Source organism: Meleagris gallopavo, chromosome Z (assembly GCF_905368555.1).
Source record: "Meleagris gallopavo chromosome Z, MGAL_WU_HG_1.1, whole genome shotgun sequence".
Taxonomy (NCBI): domain Eukaryota; kingdom Metazoa; phylum Chordata; class Aves; order Galliformes; family Phasianidae; genus Meleagris; species Meleagris gallopavo.
In genome coordinates this window covers 8,727,221-8,743,401 of record NC_139435.1, presented here as the reverse complement: position 1 = coordinate 8,743,401, position 16,181 = coordinate 8,727,221, and the positions used below count along the sequence as shown (strand labels likewise).

The 16,181-nt window shown below is 54.9% G+C and overlaps 1 protein-coding gene across 6 annotated transcripts; it reads right to left on the bottom strand.

Moving 5' to 3' along the window:
• Positions 1-1,057: 1,057 nt before the first annotated feature.
• DNAJB5 (DnaJ heat shock protein family (Hsp40) member B5) lies at positions 1,058-15,367 on the bottom strand. 6 transcript variants are annotated; one of them, XM_085213891.1, is made up of 5 exons: positions 15,219-15,320; positions 14,800-14,924; positions 9,561-9,808; positions 5,542-6,140; positions 1,058-2,029 (listed from the first exon to the last, which is right to left on the bottom strand). In XM_085213891.1, exons 3-5 carry the CDS (start codon positions 9,769-9,771, stop codon positions 1,796-1,798), a joined length of 1,044 nt encoding a protein of 347 aa, XP_085070017.1. In that variant the 5' UTR covers positions 9,772-9,808; positions 14,800-14,924; positions 15,219-15,320; the 3' UTR covers positions 1,058-1,795. The 6 variants fall into 6 exon arrangements, with proteins under 6 accessions (XP_085070017.1, XP_085070016.1, XP_010723544.1 ...); XM_085213890.1 differs by lacking the exon at positions 14,800-14,924 and having other exon boundaries at positions 15,219-15,367; XM_010725242.4 differs by lacking the exons at positions 14,800-14,924; positions 15,219-15,320 and adding an exon at positions 13,749-13,953.
• Positions 15,368-16,181: the final 814 nt, after the last annotated feature.

Below are 16,181 nucleotides of genomic sequence, written 5' to 3'. Positions count from 1 at the left end.
TTACCCGGCAGTGGGGTCCTTCTGAGAAGAGCTGGATCCCAGCGTAACTCCAAAGGGAGAGGTTGGACCAGTGGGAGTCTGAGGCCCTTCCCCTGTAAGAGCGGTGAGCACAGCTCCAGCACCTCCCACCACAACACAGACCAATGAGTTATATTTTTCAAAATATTTTTTTATTTTTCTTCAATACTGACATTACAAAAAAAAAAAAAAAAAAAAAAAAAAAGTTACATTAAAAAAAACAACAGAAAAAAAACCCAAAACACTATAAAACATTCAGGTCTCATAGAAACTGAGAAAAACAAAGCAGCTTGCATCTGTGTGCTGACCTGTCTTCTCGCTCCATCAGTGTCCACCAGTTTTCTGTATGCTGAACTCCAGAGAGATCAGTGGAGGGAAAAGGCGGCGCGCCTCAACCTGAAGTCAAACTGGTTGATAAATTAAGTAGTGCTTTAATAATGCAAGTGCTCTATCCCCATGCCCACGGGCTGTCCTCCTGCCACGTGATGCACTGTACAGCTGTATACCTCCAGATCCCTGCTTCAAGCCAGTGACTTCCCTTCACAGAAAGGTGCCCGGGGAAGCGCCTTGGCTTTCTCAGCGCTGCTCGGGTGGAGGAGCCCGGCTGGCCCCTCCAGGGAAAAAACTGGCAAGAGGCAGAGTTGGCCAAGGAAGGTAAGAAATATAAAAATTCTCCTGATGGAAATCTGAAGTTTTTAAAAAAATACAGCATTTGAAAACCAAACCACCAAGCGGATTGCCTCATGCTCCTCTCAGCTCCACCGTCACACTCAGAAACACCTCCTGAATTAAACTTCCTTGTAGAAAAATATATACACGTGCATTTCTCTACCTATTACAATCCCTAAGGTTGAACTCAAACACTAGTCAAAACCACAGCTCTGCTCACGCTTGGCTCTGCTTTTGCACCCAGTCTTGTGCTACACACATTCTCCACTCTCACTGGCAGGTTGTTCATATGGCTGAGCTGTTCCCCAACAGCAGGGTCAACCACTCCAGGAAACCCAAAACTGGCAGAGAAAACCCTTACAGAGTTACCTAACGAGCTAAATATATGTATTAAAAAATAAAGCAGCAATGCAAACTCAACACATCTGAACAAGAAAGCTCCCAGCCTGGGCAGGAGGCTGGAAGGGACCGTCCCCACTGCTCTGAGCTCCGTCGATTGGCACAGGTGACACTCGGTGGTGGTCTTGGCACAGGAGAGGGGACCGCAGTAGGATTGGGTGCTGTGGTCCCAGGTTAGAAACGGTCCGGTAGGAGCGGTCCCTTCACCGTACACGCTCAGGACGGTTTCCTTGGCACCTTGGTACGGCGGGACCTTGAACAGCAGCAAGTATCAAAGAAGGGAAGAGAAATCTAACACGGAGGGATGCTAGATCCCGTGAAGTCCTATTTACACTGCTCTGAGCTCCCTACAATCCCACCCTCCGGTCAGAAAGTTGGCTTGAAAAGCAGGTGACACAAAAACCACAAAGTGATGCACATCCCCAAGTCACAGCCTGTGCCGTGCGCTCGTGCAAGGCAGCAAAGCCGGACCTCTGAAAAAAACAAAAAAAGGCGGCAGCTGGGAGAGAGGTGAGGGCAGGAGATCTCCCACCACTGGAGTACAAAATGGGCCAAGAGGGGCAGGGGTGGGTGGGACAGATGGGAGTTTTGGGGAAGAAAAGTGGGTTTTTTGCATTTGAAAGTGCTCTGGCACCTCTGCTCTGTGTGAGCCAGATGCTGTGGCACGTGCATTTGGAGTATTGCTGCTTGGAGGAGAGTCCCCGGGGCTCTAGGAGCATGGGAGGTGCTGCTTGAGGATCTGTCTCGTCTGGGGAGCTATTCTGTCCGGGAAGCGGATTTTGAACTCCACGATCAAGTCTCCTCGCTGGCTGGGGGCCTTGGGGAAAGGCAGCCCCTCCCCGCGCAGTCTCTTCACTGTGCCCGGCTTGATGATGTCGTTGCAGGGCAGCGGGATCACCCTCCCGTCAATGGTGGGAATGTTCACGGTGCAGCCGCATAGGGCCTGAGGGGATAAAAAGGGAGACACACCGTCAGCCGGCCCTGTAACTGCACCACGGGAGTCCTGAGCCTCCCACCCTGTGTTGCAGAGTCCCCATCCCTGCTCCTCCCCACGGCACCACCAATGACCAACAACAAGCAGCCTAAATTTAGCTCCTTGCCACCTGACTGGGGAGCTGGGACGGGGATAGGGGCAGCCGAAAACCCAGCTGAGCTCATCGGATGCCTCTGCGGTGCATCAGCTGTCGCTGCGTGGAGCCTGGTGTTATCTATAGCACAGCACAGGGGCACGTGGCACGGCACAGCCACGCAGCACAGCACCATGCTTTCCTGGAAGCTGGGGCCACTCAATGGGTTATGGCATCGCGTCGCTGCCCCACGGTTATTTTTACACCTTGGTGGCCCAAGAAGGAAGAGGCAGCGAGGCAGGACCTGAAAACACCGGCCTGGGGAGGGTGACCCCAGTGGGTCCTGCATCCCTGCCACAGGAAGGTCCTTTCTTTCTTGATTCCACCATGGCAAAGCCAAGAGGTGATTTTAAAGCTGCCATTCCCTCCCTAGAACTGGGTGCTGCCTACTGCAGAAGCCGGCAGCAGCCGCAAACCAGCCTGCAAGAGCAAGCCACGTGACATGGGAATGCAGCAAGAAAATCCTTGTGTCCTTAAATAACTCAGACAGCTCCGCTGTATATGTGGGCAGCAGTGTCTCCAGGCTTTCAGCAAGGAGAGAATCTGCAGAGCGATAATTCTGGAAGGGGAGGACTCCTAGGGCTGGTCCTGCCCTGCACACAAAGCACTTGTCCACCCCCATCCCCAAAAGACACCCAAAAGGAAGTAGGGGAGGATGCTCTGCAGCTGCATCCTCTGAAAAAGCTTCCAGAGTCATCACAAGAGGAAGCACCAGCAGGAACAGCTCTCCTGTTGGTCTCTGTACTGCTGAGGCTCTGCAGCAAAGCCAACACAGCACCATCCATGCTGGGCTTGGATCTTGGGCTAAGGAGGCAGGAGGGTACAGCCAGGATTCAGGTTGGATATCGGGAAAAATCTCTCCCAGAGTGAGCGTTTGAGATGGAAAGAGGGCAGGAGAAAAGTGGCTGGGATGTTTGCATCCAACCCGTAGAAGAGGACAGGGGGTCAATGGAGCAGAGCCCTGCCAGGCTCACACTTGGGTGCTGCCCCCCAGCACTGTTCTTGCCCTGCAAAAGCAGAGGGATGGGAGCAGAAGCAGGTGGGAACAGCATATACAGACAGGATCTCAGTGTTTCCTTCTTAGAGCCAAGATGTAGAGTTTGAGCCGATCACTCCTCCACCGTATGTTCCTATTTTTTATCCTTCTGGCCCAACTTTGCTGCCGTGTAAGAAACTGGTTGTTCAGGCAACACAAGAGCCCATACTGGGGCTAGAGGCGGTGAGCACAGCCATGGGAGCTGCACTGCATCCTAGAAAGTGTTTCAGTTTCTGCCTGAGTATGAAACCGGCGTGGGTTTGATGTCTGAGCTGTGAGTGCTGAGCTCTATCTGGGTCAGCGGCAGTCCCACTGTGCTCATGGCAAGGGTGGGGGGGGCTGCTGGGTACTTCAGGGAAGGTGATGCCAGGTGAAGGATGTTGTGGGGTTGTGCTGCTCCCATCTCCCCGAGAACCCATCAGTGCTGATAATCCTGCTGGGAGGCTGACAGAGCCGTTAGCGTTGTCACTCCTCCCTCCCTTGGCCACCCACTATAATTTCTGGAATGGACACTTCCCTGCAGCCCACAACGCTTACGGATGCCTAGTCCCACTTCCTTCATCTGCAGCACCCATGCCCCAAGGAGCCACACAGCTGCCCATCCTTGGCAACCCCTCACCATCACCTCTGCTTGACCTGGCACTGCTGGAAGCAGCTCTGGGGGTTGGAAGTCCCAACCACAGAGCCAGCAGACTGAGTTCACCACTGCTACAGTTTGGGAAGGAGACAAAAGAAGCAGGTGATGCTATGTCTCCAGTCCTCCTGCCCCAGTCCCCATGTGTCTGCACATGACTACAAGTGGGACTGCAGCTCCCAGCTCCTGCTGGCACCATGCTGTGCTGCTCGATCTGGCAGCACTGAAGCCCAATGCTCTAGCTAAAATAAGGCTCCTGCAAGGATGAACAGCACGAGGAAAGAACTAGAGGCTATGGCTGTTGGCTTAGGTGATGAAGAGGTTGTTCTGTGATTTGCTCCATCATATACTGAGATGATGGCATATGGAGCTGGGGAGCTCCTGGCATCTGCTTACATTTTGCAGCTCTTAAGCTGCTGCGGATTGTGGAAGATGAAAGCAGTAGAGCACTGCCCTGCCCTGGCAAGCATTGGGCTGAGGATGGCAGCCAGGCCAGCAGCTCCCCTGCATGTTTGGTCTGCAGCGAGGCTGTGCAAAGAACAGGAAGCCCAGCTCAAAGAGATGAGGAATTTGCCCAGACCAGCAATTTCCAGCAGTCTCTCTTTGTGACTGCATCAAGCAAAGCAAATGCCAACACATGCCCTGTTCATGGGCAGCTGGATGGAAACCACAGATGTCCTGCAAGCAAGAGCCAGGCAGTTTCTCAGCTTGCTGCTCCAAAGGTAGAGCTGAGCACAGCTCTGTCCACCTGGACTAACATCTTGGGGTTAATTTTAACAGATATGGGAATGCACAGAAGGAAGCATCTGTGATACAGCATGCAGGATGCCATAAATGAGGCAGCCTCTCCCAAGTATTTCTAGAGAGGCCAGTCACCACAGGAATAACCTCTTTGTTTGAATCCGTTCTGTACCACGATGTAAAATCAGCTCCCATCCTACGGGTTAACATGAGATGAGCTCGCTTTAGAACACCCAGCTTTTTGCCTGCCCCACAGTGCTCCCTTGGCCCCAGGACAGCCAGTGTCATCACAGAGCTCTCAGCTTGCTAGCACGCTCAGCAGCTCACGTTTCCTTGCCTCAGGTCTGGCCCATTGAGCTTATTTCTATTAAATGCTACTGAGTTTCAGAACATAAATCTGTCCTCAAAGAAAAAAAAAAGAAAAAAAAGAGCTCATTAAGAAGACAGACAGCGTCTACAGTCTGAAAGGAACAGCAAATGGCAGCTGCCATAATCGTCAAAGTTAAATGCAGCTGCCAGCTGGGATCTATTAAAAAGCAGTTAGCAGCAGCAGCAAACGCACATCTTGAACTGAGGTAAGCTCCCCTTCCTTTCCTGTCTTCACCTGCTTTGCTGCTCTGGCGTTGAGTCTCGCTGTGATCTCCAGGACTGATGGCAGGGATGTGCTGCATTTTGCTCACAGGCTGAATATTTTGCTTAATTTGCTCTGTATTTAGGGAAGGAAGAACCTCAAAAAAAAAAAATCAACTGTTTGGGCTGAAGCAGGTTGAGCAGCTCTCCAAAATCGAACATTGGTCTCTCGTGCCCTACCTGGTCCCCCATCAGCACAGGATGAGGACTGGCTCCCATCCTGGTTCACGCACCACAGCCGTGTGCCGCCTCTCAGCCCGTGCCATTTCCCTCCCACCGACACTCACCTCTTTAAGACTGATGTTTGCGGTGTAGACCACATTCGTCCCATCCCTCTTGAAGTGCGAGTGAGGCTTGTCCTTGAGGATGAAGACGATGTCAGCAGGGATGTTGTCTGGGGTGGCGTCCCCTTCTTTGGGGAATGTGATTTTGGTTCCCTCCTTCCAACCCCGTTTGATGACAATGTTGAGGATCTTATCCTCAGTTCGCATGGTCCGGCCATCAGGGTTGAGCCTTCTGCGGGTGATCTTCATCCTCTTGGTGGAGCCGTGGTAGATCTCTTCCAGGGACACCTTGAGCTCATGGATGACAGGTGGGTCTTGGACCTTCCTCCGTGTGTGCAGGGACTCCTGGTGCCGCCGGTGAACCCCATTAATGCCGTTGAAGCCAAACCGGCCAAAGGCACTGAAAGGATCATCATCATCATCGATATCCATATCTTCCTGGTCAAAGCCATTGAACATCCGGGAGCGGCTGCTGGCAAAGAAGATATCGAAAGGGTTGGAGCCTCCAAAGAACGACGCAAAAGTGGCGTGGGGGTCTCCATGGAACGTGTAGTGGAAAGTGTTCCCTGAGCCACCTGAGGAGCCACCTCCAGTCTTAAGACCTAGAAGAGAATGCGGAAGAGAAGACATTAATGTTCCCTGCCAGGAGAAAGCTGCTGAGACCCACAGCACCTGTACTCTTCGAGCAGCAGCATGATCTCTACAGGCCAGGGAGGCACCATCTCAACCCCTGGCACACATCCTGCTTGTACTCTGTACGAAGTTGCATCAGAGGAGGGTCAGATTGGTTATTAAGAAAAGCTCTTCCAGGGGGAGGTGGTGGGCACAGAACAGGCTCCCCAGGGCAGCAGTCGCCACCCCAAGCCTTCCAGAACTCCAAGCAAGGAAGTGCTTGGACAATGCTCTCAGAGAGGGGGTTTGAATTTTGGGTGTGGTCCTGTATGGAGCCACGAGTTGGATGATCGATATGGTCCCTTCTAATTTGGGATATTCTGTGATTTTTCCAAGCTCAAGGTGAAAAGCCCTTCAGGTCCCATTCCTTCTAAAATGCTTGCTTGATTACCTCCTTTCATCCAATATATTTCATGACTAGCCCATCTCCTTTTTTTCCCTGTTGGCAGGCTCCCTTCTGTCCTGTTCCTTTCTGTGCCTTCCAAGCCTGAACAAGTGAACCCTCCCAGTCCCATAGCACAACCTCATCACCTCTAAGTGTAACAGCAGCACTTCTTGCCAAACAAACACCTTGCCCAGTCCAGAGAAAACTAGCCAAAGAAACCCTGTGCACTACAGGATGCTAAGAATCCCACCATCTGCCACTCTGAGCGGCAGGTGGAGCAGATTTGCCATGCCCACTGCTTTGGGTCCTTGACATTTAGTCAACAATATTCAGTCAAGGATCTCACAAAACCCACCTTGGGTGAGTTATCTGTTACCCAAGGTGAACTGCACTGACGACAGTACCACAGATAATCCCTAGAGGTCACACCAATAAGACGCCTCTGGGAGCCCAGTTCTGACCAGGGAAAGGTTAACACAAGCGAGGCTCAAGAGCTATTTTCAGGGCACGCTGGTGATAGTAAAGGACTATTTCTGATGGGCTGCTGTTGTGCCAGTACCATCCTCACTGTTGGCAGGAGGAGGGGAAAAACACAGAGGGGACATGCTCTGACTGCTGAGTTTACCCTCCAGGGTGGTGGAGGACTTTTTCTTCTCCTCACACCCTCCCTAGCAGGGACCTCCTTTGCCTAAATTGGGCTCTCAGCCTCCTTGTGGGGTCTGCTGCTCCTCTTCCTTTTGCCCTGCCCTGCTGCAGGAAGAAGGAGACAATGGTGAAGTTGACTTTGGGGTGTGACTGGTGCCACAGGGGATGAGGAGAGCAGCAACATTCCTCTCCTACCTCTCAGCTGTGCAGGTCTAGTTTTGACATCATCTTTCCATGGCATGGTTCCCAGGTTGGGGGCTGCGCTGTAGGGCAGGAGTAGCAAACCCCACAAGCCCATCCCATTCCATGGGACCCAGAAGACTCTTCAAACACTGACAACTGGATCACGTTGCTGCAAGCTGTAGCTCAGTTACTGTCCCAGATGTGCAATGGAAGACAGTATTTCCCAACCCCAGGCATGGGTCACTATCTCCCAGCTGGAAGTGTCTGGGTGCATGGGCAGCAGAGACTGGGCTACTAACCAGAAAACTGTGGAAATAACTTAGTGGCTACCAGCCACAGGGAAATCCAAGCCCTGCCCTTGCACGTGCAAAGATCCCAGAGATGCTCAGCAGCACAGATCAGATGGGAGATGACTGAATCTGCTGGGGCCACCAGCACTGCTCACTGAAGGCACTTGGTATTGCTGGTGCTTGAGCTCTGCAGAGCAGGTGCTGGGTTTCTGCAGGCAACCCCACGTCCCCTAAGGACTAAACCTGCTGCTGCTTCTGTTTTGGGTAACTCAATCCCAAATCTAGCTATGGGGCCAGGGACAGCGAGGTACAATCAGCCCTGAGCCCCACTGCTGTGACGGGCTGTTCCCCGACAGCTATTTTCTTCTGCACTGCTGAACTCACTGTTACTTCAGCTGCCCCTGTTGACGGACTCCGTCCTTGTACTGTGCAACCAGCAGCTTTCACCTTTACACAGTTGCTTTAATCCCACAATGCCCATCAAAGGCAAAGGCAGGGTCTGATTTCAGCGGTGCCTCCAAGGAAATGCTACTTTCTCCCTTGAGAAAGCTGCTTCTAATTTTAAACAGCAGCAAATCACCGTGGCTCTGTGCATCCCCTGTGGCAGTGACACAAATAACGGGTTGAGTAACGCCTATAGGCAGCACACTGCCAGGCAGAGATTTCCTGGAGCTTCACCCGAGGTTTGCTCAAATAAACCTAGAGGGATCTTTCCCATGTCTGCCCTCTGACTGCTGACAGCCTTTGGGACCTCTGACCACTTCTTCACAGAGTTCCTCTGCTTTTCGCTTAAGTTTCAAATACTTCTTACTCTCCAGCATCTTTCAGAAGTGAGAATAATTTCCATCGGTCAGGAGCAAAACTCCGTCCCCTCTCAAGTCCCTTAAGACTGCATGGCACAGAGCCTGCTCCATGCCTGCTGAGAGCGGTATAGGGCCAACAAAGGAAGGATCATCAACGAAAAAACCTCAGAGTGTTGTAAACCAAACAGAACAACCAGGATGCAAGTAGAAAAGAGGAGTCCATAGCTCGATGGCCTTTTTCTCTTTTTGTGCTAAGTTCACTCTGTTTCATTCTACCATCCATCCTATCTTCCTTTCCTTTGTCTGTTTTACCCAGTTCTTCTTGAATCTCTGCTGTCCCAAAAGCAGGTGCACCTGCTTGCTGGGCCCCCAGGAGGGGCTGCACCTTCCACAGAGCACAGTGGACCTGCTGCTCTTTTCAGCACCCAAGTCCCCGGCTGATTAATGCCGATGCTATTCAGTGCTCTCCTCACCCTCAGCAAATGGGGTTGCAGGCTTCCATATTCGACTAATAAGGCTGTGTGTGGTGGAGCTGCTCTCCTCCTCCATGCCAACCGGGAGACAACAGCAGCCGCTTGGTTTCAAAACAAAAAACCTATTACTTAAATTGGGAAAAGCTTTGAATCATGTAGGTCAGCCTGTCCCAGGCAGAAAAGTGGGGCTGGCAGCACATGAGCAGAGAACCTGCGGGGGACATCCAGGCAAAGAGAGCACTGCTGTGATGGAAATTTAGGTTGAGGAAAGGGTTACTCTAGCACACAAGCTCCATTCTCCTCCATCACCTCAGCATTCAGGCTTACTTTTTGGGGCAGCACTGCCAAACACTAGGTGCCATCTCCTTGGTTGGGGAGCAGGGAAATGGATCAGAGCATTATTTCTGGCAGCAGAGCAAAGCAGGGCTGGTGGAGAAGTGATTCTCCCCACTTCAACTCCCAGCAAATTCCACTTGGAGGTACTGCAGTTGGGCTTTAGCACCCCATCTCACCCATACCAACCTCCTCAGGAGCCTGGGATGCCTCTGTGCCTCCCCCACGGTCCCCTTACCTTCCTCCCCATACTGGTCGTACACAGCTCGCTTTTTGGGGTCACTCAGCACGTCGTAAGCTTCCGCGATCTCCTTGAACTTTTCTTCAGCATTGGGGTCTTTGTTCTTATCGGGGTGATACTTGAGGGCCATTTTCCGGTAGGCTTTCTTGATTTCATCCTCGTTGGCTCCAGACTGGATGCCCAAAATCTTGTAGTAGTCCTTCCCCATGACGGCGGCGACGCTGCCAGGCGCTGAGTACTTATTCCTGAAAGCAGAAAGACGGCACACTGTAAGGTGAGCGCAGTGCTGGGGCACAGCGGGAGGTGGGATCAGCACCCACTTATCACAGAGCACCCCGCATCGTACCATCCAGCAGCACCACAGCCACCCCAACTCAAGTTTTCTCCCGAGGCAGGGCACAGGCAAAGCACAGGGATGCTTCAACGTGGCATGGCCAGCGCTTCCCCTGGCTGCAGCTTCCCCTGCCCCACTGCCAAGGCGGGGACAGAAGGAGCCATCCCGTGCGCTCCGCTCACTGGACAGGGAGCACCACACGATGAGCAGGGTGCTTATAGGGAAGAGGACGTCACCAAGGCTGCTGTAGGCGTGACAGGCTAATTGCAGCCGTGCTCCCCCTCCCCGGCCACAGGGATCTGCAACCCATACAGGGCACCAACAGTGGTGGGGGAGCAGCGGGGACTGCGCCGCCGTGCTCACCTTAGAGGAACTTCAAACATTTTGTTCCTGAAAGCAATTGGCATTCAGCTGGAGATAAGTGCTTCCAGCATGTCAGAGCTGTAATTTGTATTTAGCGCAGAGGGAACGAAGCCGTTAGACAGAAACATCTTGCAATGGTGGGAGGCTTTTTTCTTTAAAAAAAAAAAAAAAAAATTAAATTAAATGCTTTCTAGCCTGACTTGCACTCCCTTAGAGCCTCCACGTAACCACTGCAGTAAGCCAGAATTATTAAATGTTATAAGAGACGGTGAAATGCCATCGCAGCCTGACACGATGCAGTGAGGTCAGCACAGGCAGCAGCTCCCTGCACTCACTTTCTCCATCATGTGGGAGGCTCAGGACCAAGCCATGCCTATACTAAGGCATTGAAAACCCAACGGCCGCAGCCCAAGAAAAAGGGGCGGCAGTTAATTCACTCCACAGGCACGCTGAGGGCACAGCAAACCCGGCACGATCATGGAAACTTGGGGAGCAGCTCAACGAGTCACGAGGCCACACTTCCCAAGTAACATTTTCCATTGTCTTTTCCCATTCGGCTTCCCCACTGAAGGCTCCTGTCCCTCCAAGCCAACCCGCACCAGGTACCTGCTCCTTAGAATCGTAGAATCATTAGGGCTACAAAAGATCACTAAGATCACCAAGTCTAACCCCAATCCACACCCATGCCCACTGACCACATCCCTCAGTGCCACACCTCCACATTACTTGAACACCTCTAGGGACAGTGACTCCATCACCTCTCCAGGAAGCCTGTTCCAAAGCCTCACCACTCTTTCTGAAAAGAATTTTTTCCTAATATCCAACTTAATATCCTTGCTGTGTTCTTCCCCAACCCTTGCTGACCCTCTGATCCTCAGTGTCTTTCACTAAGCACTTGTGCTCACATCCCACTCCCATCTCTAGGCCCGTGCTCTAATGCCACCCAGCTCCTCCTGGGCAACTCCAGCCCTCTGTGCCCCTCCAGCAGACATGTTCCTGCATCAGCTGTCCAAGGCCATCAGGCATTCTCCTATCCTTGCTCCAACCACATCTAGTGGAGGTCTTGGAGATTACCCTTGCTATGGTAGAGCAGAGGAGGCTGCCAGCCTGCTGCCCACTGCTGGAGCACATCTGCAGGGCTGCACAATGACCCTGGCAGCCATGGCAAAGGCTTGGACCTACTGGGTCCATCCACAGGGACATGGTTTATTGGGCATGGGTAGTACTACTACATGGGTAGTAATGGGTTGATGGTTGGACTAGATGACCTTAGAGGTCTTTTTTCAACCTTAATTATTTTATGATTCTACCTTCCTCCAAACCACCAGTTTTATCCCTTCTGTCCCAGCCCCACAGCGTTACATGGCTTCAGGTCTGGAGGATGGGGCCAGACACCAGACTCTGCCCCATATGCCAGTGGGGCAGAACGGAGAGGCAGCGCCGAGCTATTGTTAGAGACATGAGAAGGCCTCTGGGGGCGTAAAGAGCATCCTACAGCATCTTCAGATCCCAGCTTCTAAATGCCAGCACGTTTCTATACCAGCACAGCCCTCCAGCTTCTGTGCTAAGAGCCGCCGAGCCCACACAGCCATTACGAGATGCTCTACCCCGTGCCCACCACCATCTGCATCTGCTCTATGACTCCCAGCAGGAGCCTGTGACAAGGTGTGGGGGACGCTGTGGGTCCCCAAAGGTGGTCCAAAAGGTTGTTTTGTGCCACGCTGTAGAAATAAAGCACTACCACAGCTAAACTCAGCCACTCCTCACCCAGGGGTAGTGGTAGCCCACCGCACCCATCCAGCCCAGGATGCAGCCTCCAGATGCACGGATCTCCTGTCTGAGATACCCCTAAGGAAAACAGGCCACCTGCAGCAAGGTCAAACAGCAGCCTATAGACAAACTGCTTCTATGCCCTGAACAGCAGATTTCACCCAAATTAGTGCTACCACAGACCCCACAGCGATTCCTACAACCTTACAGCAAACCCTGCCCAAACCTGCATGCACCACCAAGAGGTCTTTGGCTGACGGGACGCGTGCTGGGCTCCAGCCCATCCCTGGGCACCGCCAGTCCCTCTCCCAGCCCTTGGGACAGCCTCCCACCCCGCTCACCGGCTGCTGCCGTGGGGCGCCCAGACGGTGACCCGCCGGGTCCAGGGACGCTTCGGAGGCAAGCGTCACACGTGTGGTGGTAAAACACGACTCTGTCCCCGCACAGCCTCCCTCCCACCTCCTAGCATCAGCTGCGCCAAGCACAGCCCCGCTCTCCCCTTCTGCTCAATCATCCTTCGCTGCCTTCCCACTTAACCCTGTCGAGAGCAGGGGAAATTGCTGCTGAGATGGTGGGTGAGGAGCATTGTGATGGGCAAGGGTTCAGCATTTCAGATTTGCCTTCCGAGCTGGGACACCACAGCGAAAGGCGCTGCTGCACTCAGAAAAACGCACAGATAATCCTGCTCCCCCCCTAACAAAAAGGCAGCAAGACCTTTGTTCCAGCCCCGCACATGACATCAGATCGCGCAGCCCCAGGATGGGCAAGTGGCTGAATAGCAGCTGAATAGCGATCATTTGACGTAACCTCCCTGCTCCGAAGTCATGTAAGGGAACAAACCCTCAATGAGAGCGGTCCCACTAAGATTTTCCATCCCAGACCATGAGGTCGCAGCAGGGTGACAAGCAGCGCCAGGGCACCGCGTGCGCTCGAACCACAGCGATTCTCACAAGACACACAGAGAGCCACTTACCGAAACTTCATAAACACATTCATGCTCCAAGCGCTCCTTCGTAAAGGCTCTAATTTTATTTTAAACATCACCCCAAGGACAGCGGGTGCAGCGAGGATGCGGGCGTCAGTGCCAGAGTGTCCTCAGCACGGTGCGAGCGCGACGTCCTTTGTGTGCTGCCATCCCCTCCCCGCTGCCGAAACCCATCAATGAAGGCGCTCGGCAGGCAGTGATTTTCCTCTCATTGGTTTCTGGCAGATTGCTGGTGCCGGGAGGCACAGAGCTCCCAGATTAAGACATTTCCGCAGCAGGACTGCGTGCCCTGCCTGCTTCCCAGCCCTCAGTCGCCCTTTCCCCACCGCCGTCCCTGACCCTCGGTGAGGGCAGGGAGTCCCCGCGCTCTGCAGAATGAATGGTGCGCTCCCTCTGTCAGGCTGCTGCACCCACAAAGGGAGGGAGAAAAGTAGGATGGCAGCGATGCGCAAGGCGGGGAAAAGTCGTGGAGAGCTTGGTCCCCCGGGGTCCCCTCCCCAGGCACCCGCATAATGGGCTCAGTGGATGCGGTCTCATTGGCAGCTGCAGCCCAAACGGCACAAAACTTCTTTCTGGGATCACCTTCATTGAAAAAAACCCGATGCCATCCCGTCCTCCCCCCTGCAGCCCAGAGTAACTTTGGAGCTGAGCATCCTTCTGCAGGTGTCCTGGGCACCGTGTCCCCATTTCAGGGATGAACCCCGCAGCTCCGAGGCTTGGGGTAGATGCATACCTCTCCGCGCGGCTCCAGAAAAGCAGGATGGCTGGCATGGCAGCGCCGGGGCAGGCAGACGAAGCCCAAGTTTGGTCAGGCAGCACAAGGGGAGCGCGGCAGCGGGGCAAGCAGAGCCACCCGTGCCCGTGCTGGCTGCCAGTCTCAGGGAAGCAGCCAGCGATGTCATGAGTACACGCAATGAATCATCCCTTCCCCAGGCCCCCACACGCACCGCCCGCTTTCCCCCGCCCCACCGCCAGCCCCCCCCAACCCCCTCCCCAACCCGGCACCCGCATGGGGATGGGGTGAGTCCGCCCCTGTGTGTGGGGAGGGGGCTCAGCATCCCCAGTGCTTCCATTGAGGGCCTCCCCCCAGTTCTCTTCCAGCCCCATGGGGATAATTTCATAGAAATGGGGTTGAGTCCCCTCCTCACCCCATTCCCAACCTCATTAGCAGCCTCATCAGGATGGGGCTCCCCCCTATTCCCAGCAACATAAGGATGCCATCAGACTCAAGGAGATAGAGTTCAGCCCTCATTTCTCTCCCCACGTGGGGTTCCCATCTGCACCCCTGCCTGATGCCCTCATGAGGAGTTCACTCCTTTGTTCACCCCAAGTGGGCTCCCCCCTCCCAGCCCACGTGTGAGGATAGGGCTCATCTTCCTCCCGCACAGGGACCCCATTCCCTGCCCCACTCTGGAGATGCCTGCATTTGATGGAGTTAACCCCCCAAAGGGGCTCCCTTCGTGGCCCCATTGGAATATCCACCCTTGTGTGGGGCTGGGGTAAAAAGCCCCCTCCATTCCCACAGAGGGCTCCCAGTTCCCACACTGGCACCAGGTGGGGATGGGGCTCAGCCTCCACACCACTCTCCCACTCAGTGACCCCATTTTCCACCGATGGGCTGCGGACCCCCCCAACCCCCGACCCCCTCCATGACCCACGAGGAGCGGGTTCCCCCCAGCTCACTGCGCTCTGAGCGAGGCGAAGTGACCCCGACTGGGAACTGGGGCCGTGGGGTGGGGTAGGGAAGGCAGAGTTAACCCTTTGCCCTCCCCACACGCTGTCACCTTCGCTGAGGACAGAGATTAACTCCTTCCTTGCCGGCTCCGTGTCAACACACTGTGATCCGGGTCGGGGGGGGAGTTAGCCGTTCCCTCAACACCGCTCCACTCCTCACGGGGCAGGTGAGGAGCTAGGGGGGAGGTCACAAAATTACACCGAGGGGGTCGGGGATTGTTAACCCCCTCCTCGCCAGCACTTCGTGTTAACCCCTTCCCTGCCGCTCCCCGGATGCGCTGTGATTCGCAGCGAGGGGGGCACGAGCCCCTTCCTCCCACCCCCACGGGGACATCGATGTCACACCCGCGGCGGGGCGGCAGCCCCCCCAAGGGGACACGCTGTCACCCCACGGGGCGGCTTCGAAGGCGGTGTCCGGCCCCATCCTCACGGTCCCGGCAGGACCGGTCCCGGCGCCGCCGGCACTCACCGCTCGCGCTGTCCCGGGGCGCCGCGCACTCACGCACTCTGCCGCCCCCTCTCCCACCCCCACTGGCCGTGACGTCTGGGGAGTCCCGCCCGCGCTCCCCGGCAAAGAGTGGAGCGGGGGTGGTGCCGGCCCCGCCCCGCCGTGTTCTATTGGATGCACATGATGTCCGTTCCGGCAGAAAGCAGCGCTGATTGGTTTTCCTCTGAAAAGAAAGCGAGGAGAAGGGAGTGGGTGGAGCCGAGGCTCCCCTTCTCTCTATCGCCGCCGGTCATTGGACAATTCAAGCCGACACCGCCCCTCCTGCGCGCTGTCATTGGGCGAAGGCTCGGCTCGAAGTCCCGCCCCTCCTCACTGTGCCCGTGTGGCGTTGGAGAGCGGCGGGATGGCCTCGCGAACCTTCTGGAACGTGTGACGTCACGGGGTGCAGCGCGGCGCCCCTCCAGCGGGCGTGGGGCCGGGCGGCCGCCATCTTGGGGCACCGGAAGTGCGGTGGAGCCTGGCGGCGGCCTCGGGTGGGCCGTGCAGCACCGGGAGCACCCTTGGACAGAGCTTTCCCAGGGAGACAGCAGCGGGTCTGCACACCTGGAGCCGCACACAGGGTGTGCGTTCCCACTCCTAACAGGGGCCGTCTCTCCCTGTGGAAGTGCCGGACCCCAGGCAGGACGCGGTGCTGCTTTGGCTGCCGAGAGCTGCGTGTCAGCATGCAGGGACAGGGCGCTGCTGCTCCCCACGCGGCAGCTACAGACCTCGTGCTGTTATCTTGGCTTCCTGAGGGCTGCGCCTTGCAGGAAGAGCCGCCCTTTGGGAAGCCATAGTTCTGTGGCTTGTGCCTGTTCGGAAGCCTTCAGTCCATCTCTGGAGCCCACATCCAGGAGAAAAGCACCCATAAAGTCCTGACTTCAGAGCTGGGAGCTGATGTGTGTAATGTGCTGCTGTCACGATGCAAGTGCCGTGTCATTATAG

Excerpts from the sequence above, each read along its gene's own strand:
- DNAJB5 (XM_031557189.2), bottom strand. The coding sequence starts at position 13,071 with ATGTTTAAAATAAAATTAGAGCCTTTACGAAGGAGCGCTTGGAGCATG. Across the intron at positions 9,809-13,003 it reads AATGTGTTTATGAAGTTTCG|GAATAAGTACTCAGCGCCTG; the intron begins GTAAGTGGCTCT and ends TTCTGCTTTCAG. Across the intron at positions 6,141-9,560 it reads CGACCAGTATGGGGAGGAAG|GTCTTAAGACTGGAGGTGGC; the intron begins GTAAGGGGACCG and ends ATTCTCTTCTAG.